Source organism: Pollachius pollachius (assembly GCF_949987615.1).
Source record: "Pollachius pollachius genome assembly, chromosome: 6".
In the NCBI taxonomy this organism is placed as follows: domain Eukaryota; kingdom Metazoa; phylum Chordata; class Actinopteri; order Gadiformes; family Gadidae; genus Pollachius; species Pollachius pollachius.
Window position 1 is genome coordinate 11294124 of NC_136939.1, and position 10396 is coordinate 11304519.

The window sequence follows — 10396 nt, forward strand, 5'->3', positions numbered from 1 at the left end:
TCAATTTGTAAACATATGCTGCTTTTAAATTGGTACTAAAACATTGACAAATGATCTGGTCAAATGTCATTTAAATATAATATAGCTAACACAGCATAATGATGTAATATAGTGGAAGGACAGGGGCCAGACTTCACTAACTGTTCAATTATCTATCTCTGCCAGGAGACCTATTAAGTTTTCCTTTCTAAAGTATGCATTGCACAGTAACCATAAAAAGAGAAGGTTCTTCATTTCCTTACTAATTCATTTCAAAGGCAATGATTTTAAGTATTGTACTTGTCATATTGCCAGAGGTCCTATTGGAGAGGGGGAAAGACAACCAGGAGATTGGAGGCTTAATCTATGGGTGCATAAGAGACCTTGTATAAACAATGGTAGTGTTTCCTTTTTTTTAGGGACAACACCCAGGTAAGATAAGAAGATGGAGAGGCTCCGCAGGGGTGGGGGCTGACACCACAGCATCCTTATAGGTACAACAGTTGAGCATTTTGTGGCCTTTCATCATGATGACCACATGACTCACATTGGAACAAGTAAGCATGGGGTTAGTAAGTAGGGCCCACAGGCCTGGTGATATATTCTAAATGCAAGAAACATAAGTCCATCAAAAATAGAACAAAAATACATTGATTATATACAGTGTATATTGTGGTGTAGATGACCTACAGAATCCTTGGCACGGATACGATTGGCAATGTCTATCTGTATTCACCATGTTAACACTGTTGACCTAAATTGAACTGTGGTGCTGGAGCTGATTTTATGTTTTGGGATTTTATTGGTGATACAGCGTTGAAGTATATTTACCTGCATAAGAGTTTCACCTCCACCAGAATAGCAAGGTGTTGTTTGGTTGTTGTAATGTTATTGACGATGAACAAGGAACTGTTCATTGTCATATTTTTTTGAGATAGTCCATTGATAGAACAGTTATTGAGATATTCTGTCTATTTTCATTAGAACAAAGATAATATGTTATTTTCGAAGAAGTACAAAGAATTCCTTGGGGAGGAAGCTAATAAAATCTCTCTGTTTCGAAGTACAAAGGCAAACCATAAAAAAGGCAAAAATGTAATCCTCGGCACATTAACATGCACATCAATTCTGTTATGACAAAGTTTGAGTGGCAATTACTTTAACCATGGTTAAAATTCACGTTGCAACAAAGAACTACATATCTGACAGGCGACGACAGGTTAAAGAGCGTGTCAGATGTAATATGCGGTTGGACGCCAGCCACCTATGGGCTCTGGCTTTCCTAAAAGCTCCAAAGGGTGGGTCAAATAATCTGTTTTTGAATTTAATGCCTGTGGATTGGTACCTATAAATGTCTGAGTGATAGCTTGACATTTTCCATGGTTTACTAGGATTCTTTGAAACATTGTACAACTACATACGTTATAGTAAGAAGAAGACCTTTTTTATAGTAAGTCACAGCAAACAGTAATGACTATAATGGCTCCTTTATTACCACTCAACGTGATTATCATCTTAAGGCCTAATAGCCCTCGGTTTTTCTTGCTCTTTTTCAAACCACTAGGTTACATAAGAAATTCAGTGACAAGAAAAGTGAAGGTATCAACGCTGAAGGTTTGTTTTCTGTTAAATCTAATCCATTAATGTTGCAAAAGAAACCCCACCATCAAAAACTGCCATACTCAATTTCAAAATGTTTTTTAATTTCTTCGCCCAGTGAAAGGCAATGTATAGTGGATCCATGGCATTATGGGAAAGAGAGTCTCGACAGAGTAGGACTACAAAACCATCTCACATAAAATGAAATCCCAGTGGAAGAACATGAGGAAGCAGCGAGGTGTGAGACGGTTATCCGAGGGGTCTTCACTCACCGACCCCCTCGCTTCTGCTGTGTTTTTAACAACATACATGTAGCCTGTGGCTACGGGCTACATAGTTAACCCTTCTGGAATGGATGTGCTTGCACAGCGATGGTTGTTTTGGCTCTGGTATTGGCCCTGTGTTATATCAGCTGCTTCCCCCACCCCTCACCACCCTCTTCTATTGTTAAGCATTCTCGTCGGGTCGTTCTTTGGAGTCTTCCACCTGTGGTGGGTCGCCTTAAAGACAGCCTCTCTTCCAAAGCGTTCAGGGTCGTCTCAATCCCCATCCGCGATGCGATACAGTCACCGTAGAGCACTTCACAGTAAACAGAGCGTGTGAGAGACAAACACTTGCAGACGGAGATAATGAGGCCATTGGCCAGCAGGAAATATGACAAGGGACATGCTGTTTCTGTTGTACTCCACTCCACCATCCAGACAAGTGCCCAGGGCAGGGAGGGCTGTGCTTGCATCCCATATCCAGGCAGAAAGAGGGAAAAAGCCATATGTCGGCAGAAAGACCATCTCCCCGGAGGAGAGAGAGAGGAGATGAACACACCGGCAGCCTGGGTGCAGTGGAGGCAGCTGCAGAGCAGAGCTATGAAACAGGGCCATAGGTTGTGCGCTGAGTGCTGCAGGATTCACCCCTGGGGACGGCGCGATGCTCAGCTCTCTCCGGTGGTTAGGGACCGCGGAGCTCTGGGACTTACCAGCTGATCTCCGTCACCGACTCCCAACACGCCTGCACCCCTCGGGTGTAGACATCCATGTGGATCTCTTTCTACTTTTTTTTTATCACAACCTGGGAAGGTTTATTTCCTCCTCCCCCTCCACCACCCCTGAACCTCCCTCCAATTTAAAAAAAGGGGGAGAAAAAAAACGAGGACAGCACACAAAATACAGTGAGGGTACTTTGCTAAGGGGAGTAAGTGCACTTCACTGAAACGGTGGTTCCCTGACGTTGGTGGTAATGCACAGCAGCTGGAGTCTGAAATGCTGGAGCACCAGTGATCCGTGTCGAGGCGGGAAAGGACACGGCGTGATTATCAGACGAGGGGGGGGGGGGTTGGGGGGCGGCGCTGGGAGGTGATTGAGTGAGGTGTTCTCCAGTCCTTTCCTGTGGAGATATTTGACCACTGGATCAAGCAGCGGCTCAGCAATGGATTAGCTCCTCCAGACAGCCCTTATTGTGTAGTGGACAGGCTGATTGAACAAATGTATATATGAATAGCTAAAGTGCATATATGTACATATATATATGTTTATATATATATATATATATATATATATATATGTACATATTGTATACATATAGACTTGTGTACAAGATCTCCTACAAAAGGAGGACCTAATTGTACTCTCCTTTGTTCATACGCAACATAACAACCCGGGGAATTACACAATCCAACAAGCAAGGTATCATTTACCATTCACATAATATATTTTCAGACCCGAAGGACCGGGGGAAGAGTTGGACATATTTAAAGGAGGAAGGCTGCGGTAATCCATCCAGAAGGAGGGCAGAGTGCCTTGTCTGCCTCAAAGCTCCTTAAGCTAATGGTCTATACCGCCGAGCTCGTCCACCGAGTGTTTTTAGATGCTCATTTGTGCCGGATGCCATCCTGTGCAATGATGACTCAGTTATTAGTTACCCAGCCACGCTTTCCTGACACAGGCACTCTGCTTTCATATGTTTGGGGTACACTGCATGAATAGGTGGATTGCTTGTGGTTGCTTGACTTGTGTATTGGGTATATTATATTTTAATCATCTTTTGTTTTTGTATTACTTTTTGGCCTAGTGCACCTTATATGTAAAGGTGATTGTACTAGATCAAGTAAGATCCAGTTAAGGATCTATAGTTTACATGACAATTTGAGTATGGAAAAAGAGTATGAAAGGATTATTATTATTGCACTAATACTTGCGTGGGCAAGCCAACATTTCTGGTAATCTGGTGTCTTATAATTACATTCTGACAAGATTTTCTGCACCTAACACCTAACCTAATAAAACGATGACATTTTGGAAATGTCACAATGTCATGTGGATTGTAATGTTGATTTTAACCTGGGACCCGATCAGTAATGGCGTCTCGGTGACGTAGGGGAGAGAGCTGTTGGGGATCTGAACCCAACCTGGGTTCAAGGAGCGCCGAGATAGCTCTCTATGGAATGCTCACTTAATAATAGTGATTATTAATGACCTTAATAATTATATTATATAAATTATGAATTAATAATAATAATCCACAATTCATGTATTATATATATAGTCATATATATATAGTCGTATTTATAGTCACAAAATTGAGTTGTCATACTTCATACTACTAAATGGAATTGGAAGCTTATAGTGGAGTTAATAAGCCATAAATTGCCAGGCCAATGTGTATTAGTCAGAAACCCCTCAGTTCAATGTCGATTTCCAATGGGCGTTATCAACGGCCGCAAACTACAAAGCCTCTGGACACAAATTAATCTCTGGACTGAGAACCAATCAGCAGAGAAATGCTATGTCTGCTGAGAAATGAGCAGACACATCAGCTGCAGCCATCTTGTTTGTTTTTGAAAATGCCTAAATGGCAATCCTCTGTGCAGTCATCATATCAAAACTGCCCCATTCTAGATTAACCGGTGTATCAGCCCAAGCAGGCCAGGTCTGCTGGTGAATGTGTCTGAGCGGGAGGGGGGCCAGATGCACATGCCACAGCACATGAACCTGCAGATTTGTCAGGTTCACAGGCTAGGAATGAATAGGATATGGACAACGTACCACTTTGAGATATCCATCCCCAGATTTAGAAATGAGGTGCCACCGAGATGGAACCCTTTATAATGAATGTGGAAGTGGGTTTCAAAACGAACAAGGTCCAATAATTACATTATTAGAATGCTACACATATAATAACCCTTTTGATGTCGTAAATCCTAGTTTTAAAGGTGCCTTTTTCTCTAGACACTGCTGAAGCAGGCATTCCTTTGCCAGGTGATATTTGGTAATTAGCAGCTCCCATTCAGTCATGCACTAATTACCTCCTGTCCAAAGAGCAGGCTTTATCTTCACTCACAGAGGACGACCAGGAAAGAGATAGAGGTTTGGGTGTGTGTTTTTCGGTATGTTAGAGTCTCCTCTTGAGGCAAGGTATCAGATACCTTTTTCTCTTTTCATTCTTTCTTTGTTCTCTAAATCTTTTATTGCTCAATATTCTCAATCGTTTTTCTATCTTTTTAGATTTTCTCATTCTATCCATAGTGTTATTTTTTTCTCTTTGCCGTATTTTTTGGTATTTTTATGGTACCATGGATAGCAGCCCAGGCCGGACTTGAACCTAGGTCTCCCAGGCTGATAACCAATGACTCTCTCCACCACGGACATGCCTTATGTGATCTGGCAGCAAGTTCTAATTAACATTACAATTAGCAGGACAACATCTTATAAGGTTTACTTCGAGAAATCCCTTTGGGGGGTCTTGAACCCGGGTCTCCAGAAGTGATAACCAACAGCTCTCTCTGCTACTGCACCACCAGGAAAATGTCAATGAGATGGTCGGAGGTTGTAATTGTCATTACAATTCAAGTGACATCATTTTTCCTTGGAGAGTGGCAAAGGCAGACTTTTGAGGTGAGGGTTGATTTCCTGCAACTCTCTCCACTGTGCCACCGAAAAGCCTAGTTTGTCATGGTCAAAGGTTATAATTGGCGTTCTAATTAGCACAACATCATTCCAATCCTAAAAATTGATTTTTACGTTTGGTTTCCATGGAGATATCCCTCGTAGAACACTCTCCACTGCACCACAAAGGCATGGTTGGATGTTATAATTGTCTTTAGGAATCAAATTCAGTTATTCTGTTTCCAAAATTATCTTGCCAACTTTCCAAGGACCCCCCAAGAGCCCCAAAGGGCCCAAGGGTGCTTGTTCTCATAATAGGACCCCGGGGGGATCTCGGTTGGGAAACAACCCCAGGAAGGGGCCCTTAAGGCTACTGGCGATGGGGTGAATACGGGTCATATTTCATATTTTATTTATTTTTCGCTCTTTAAGAATAATGCACAGCTCTAGTTGTTACTATATGATTATGATGATTGTGATTATTGTCTGTTTCATTAGTATTCCAACTTTGAATTTATTTCTTCCCCGAGGCAGAGCAAATCTGTCACCAAGCACACCAAACTGGTAATTATGACATAACATCGGCTGTCACATTGTAATCACATTTGAACTTTAAGATATTTTTGGCCAATCACCGACGGCTGGCGCGCATGTTAAAACAACCTAGCGACGCTGAGTAACTCTGCGACAATCGCACACTTTGTCACACTTGATCTCCCTAATATAGTTATTCATGATTAAAATGTTCAATTACCTGTGCGAGCACTTCCCTGGGCGCTCCAGCACATTGAGTTACATACGACAAGCTGATTATTTCCTCGGCTGCTCCCTCCCAAGTAGTCCTCAGCCAGGAGCAACAACAGGCGTTTGTGGGATTTGGAGGAAAACATAACGGTGTTATGCTAATGCAGCGATATTGCCGGATTGACATTTTTACTGATTGGGATTAGCGCTCCGATCCATTCCCGCCACCCACGCAGTAGAAGGGTCTCTCTGCCACCGCAAACGGGCTCTTAACACTGCCAGTGCCTGCCAGTGATTTGTGGTTTGACTCAAGTGTGCTGCTTTCAATGCACTTTTTGTTTGTTTTCTTTGGGTAATTACACCATGCCCCGAGCTGTCTGCTGCTGCTTCTTGTAGGTATCCAAAGCCAGCCGCCATACTTTGAGCTCCAACATTTCCTTATTGATAATTGTGCAGGGATTGAATCCTATACTTGAGAAAGAAAATCCGTCGAAAATCGATATGAAACTTTCAAAGAAAATTATGGCTTGGACCTCTGCTATTAGTAATCACCCAGATTGGCCTTGTTTATGTTGAGAGCATGTGGACAAAGAATGAACCCATTTAAATGTGTATATATATATATTTTTTTTATTATTATTTATTTATTCATTATTCGTCCCTGAACATCTCATTCACTGCCATTGGTTTGTGTACGTTTAGCAAACATGCAGAAGATTAACATCATGAATAACGAAGGACAACATAAAGTCTACATTCGATTGCAAGGGACTTAGTATTTATATATCTTGCCGTGTGGTGGTCCATGTTGTCCAGTGCATCTGCCTGGTTGGAGTCATCAGCATTCAGAGCTATGAATGCTATCCTAGCTGAAGGGAGGTCAGATAGGGAGACACCTAGCATCTAATGACATGTTCAATTTCATGTCCAAATGCAGTGCCTGCAATAAATAAAATACTTCACATCTATGGGCAATTCACGGTCATCAGTCATGTGACATTTGAGTTTTTGGACTCATCCAATTGTCTTTTAAGCTGGAAGAACTGGATGAGAAAGTACGCAAACAAGACCATGGGTGAGGTTGGATGCTGGGTATCAGGGAGGAGGAGGTGCTCACCAACCCAAAAGGGAGCGACACTAGACCGATCTTTTCATCCACCGTTGACCAATGCCTTTCTCTGCCCTTCTCCACAGGTGTACGCAAGTTTGTCATGGAGGGGGAACACCTGGAGCTGAGAGGCATCACCAAAGAGCAGTCAGGATCATACGAGTGCATCGCCTCCAATGACATTTCCACCCCTGACACCAGGACCGTGCAGGTCGTCGTCAACTGTGAGGACTTTGACAGACACACAGAAACACACCAGTGTCTATTTATATATATTATGCTATTGTCCTAGGCTAGACGCACACACAAACACACACACAGACTTAGACACACACACACACACACACACACACACACACACACACACCTTGTTCCTTTGACAGGACAATGGTAATAAGGATATAACCGTCTCTGTCAGTTATCTCACACCAATGAATGTTGGTGAAAAGCCATAAAAAGTAATTTCTTACACATCTTTCAAAATAAGTTTTGCATAGACTACACTTTTTTGTAACCTATTTTTATCCCAACAGACCCTCCATCCATCTCCAAGGCCCGGACCACCGGCACACCCGTGGGACAGAAGGGCGTTCTCCAATGTGAAGCCTCCGCGGTTCCCAGACCAGACTTTGAGTGGTACAAAGAAGACCGCAGGCGAGTGGCTCTCAGTCCGGACGTTTCCACTCAGGGTCATTAGTCTCCATCAGCCATAAAGACATCCGTGTCCAGGCAACGTACAGAATATGGAAGAGCCAATCAAATACAACAAATGGAAAAATTCCTGAGCCCTTATTGGATGTCGGGGATCAGGGGGTGGGGACGTAACACCACAAAGGACTCTCCATTTCAAAGCTCATTCATCTTGTGTGTTTTTGGTTCCTCATCGTTGGCAAAATGGAGCACTTACGGGGATGGGCTCTTACTCTTCTCAAAGTCAAATTAGGTGCAAAACAGCCATTTTCCACGGAATTAGAAAAAAAAAAAAAAAAAAGAAGGGAAAAAAAGTTATTATTTTTCCCCCAGTGGAATTGATTGGGCGTGTTGCTGCGAGGCTAGGGAAGATGGAGTATAATAGGCTTTTTGAATGAAGACCATGAGCTGAAGGATGAGTCGAGCAGGGACCCCTAGGTGGTGGGATGATACAGTATGTACATGAGGCATGTCACTGAGGGGAATGGCGCTTGACGCTGACAGCCGTACCGTTCCGAGACAACCACACACAACTCAGGAAACTAAGGGAAAAAAAGCAATGTTTTTCCCACATTTGCATTCAAAAGCAGGGAATAATGAAATGGTTAGAGGGAAATGAAGACGGAAACAGTGTCGCAACCTTTTGCGAACCACATATATTCAGTTGTGTTTTTTTTTTTTTCCGGAAATGTTTTTGCTGTTTGTTTGATTTGATTGAATTTCAAATATTTATGTATATGGATTTTAGTGCATCTTATTTCTGTTCATTTTATTGATTTTTATTGAATTTCACATATTAATTCATGTAGCTTTTAGTGAATGTCATTTCCATGGCTTTTAAGCTTACAATGAAGACAAAAAGAAGGGCTTATGCCTGTACCAGTGTGAGATGTGTGGTAGGCGTTATGTAATATGCACAATAATAATTCTGTCCATATCCAGTACATGACCTCATACACATATATAAATATTCCATACATGTGACCTCCTATACATATACGGTATACAACAACAGATATTCAAAGAAACACTGGACACAGACTTTGACATCTTAAAACAACAGTCTCGTCTGTTTCTCCTGCAGGGTTTCCAATGGGTTGAACAGGAGTGTGTGTGACCACAGGGGCCCAGTATACATAATTTATGGATTACCACAACGGAAATCCAGAGAATCATGGGAAACAAATGTAGATATCTCAGAACTCCCCTCTCTCATCTGTTTGTCCTGCAGGCTTTTCAACGGGCTGAACGGCGTGAAGATAGAGAACCAGGGGAAAATATCCATGCTTGTGTTCTTCAACGTCTCAGAAGAAGATTACGGGAACTACACGTGCGTGGCAATGAACAAGATGGGGATCACCAACGCCAGCATAATCCTATATGGTAAGGGGATTCACTCACTTAGCTTTGAATTTAAACCATCCACATCAGTGAAGGCCTGATTTACCATAGATATTTAAGTATTATACTCAGAAGTTGTTGAAGACGACAGCACAGTGCCTCAATCTGACCATGTAGGTGATATGCCAAGCAGAGACCCCTGGGTTCGATTCCCGCGAAGGCGGAGAAATATGTGCGAAAGAGATGGACAACAGGGTCTAGGAGTGTAAAACAACGATAACATACCACAGAGGGATGAATCTACACATTTCTGTAGAAGGACTTATTGGGTTATGTGGACGTGGTTTGAATTTACTTCCTCAACGTCCAGAACGCAATAGCTTCATTCAGCGTCCATGTGTGTACGTTAATTGGTTCCCTCTAGAATATGTAGCCAGGAAGCAAAACACACAGGCAAAAGAAAATGATAACTGAAAAGACATGAGACATATGCAATAGATTTCATGGAATGTGTTTTTCCGATGCTTAACACCCACCTTTATAGCCCGTTAACAACATTATGCAAAGTAAATGACAGTTGAATGAAGTACCATCACGTAAGAAATTAATGTATTAATGTATAAATGTTATCACGGTGAACATTTACTCGGATGGGAATTAAAAATAATCAATTGGTCAATTATAGCCCACGCGGTTGGCATAGTAACCCATGAGGGAACGCTTTTGCTCCGCAGGGCCAGGTGCCATGCATGATGTCAACGGCGCCGCTCTGTCGCCCTACTGCGCCCAAAGCCTGGCTCTGACCGTCACCTTATTGCACCTCCTCAAGTTCTGATGTGAGTCACGGCCACCCTCCCTCCCTCCAGACTAACAGTCGAATACGAAGATGAACAGAAAGCCCAGAAACAGCAGTGGTCCTCCCGTGGAAGTGTGTGTGTTGGGATATGTGTGTGCATGTGTGTATGTTTGTGTGTATGTGGGTGTGTTTGTGTGTGTGCGTGTGTGCGTGTGTGCGTGTGTGTGTGTGTGTGTGTGTGTGTGTGTGTGTGTGTGTCCT

The 10396-nt window shown here is 42.6% G+C and overlaps 1 protein-coding gene across 1 annotated transcript in view; it reads left to right on the plus strand.

Moving 5' to 3' along the window:
* opcml (opioid binding protein/cell adhesion molecule-like) overlaps nt 1-10174 on the plus strand; it is a gene marked incomplete at both ends in the record, with an annotated part of 83810 nt that extends 73636 nt beyond the window's left edge. Inside the window, 4 exons of the mRNA XM_079737854.1 lie at nt 7395-7532; nt 7842-7962; nt 9230-9381; nt 10074-10174. Coding sequence (XP_079593980.1) covers nt 7395-7532; nt 7842-7962; nt 9230-9381; nt 10074-10174 — 512 coding nt within the window. The remainder of the gene's footprint in view (nt 1-7394; nt 7533-7841; nt 7963-9229; nt 9382-10073) is intronic.
* Between the last annotated feature and the right edge of the window lie 222 nt (nt 10175-10396).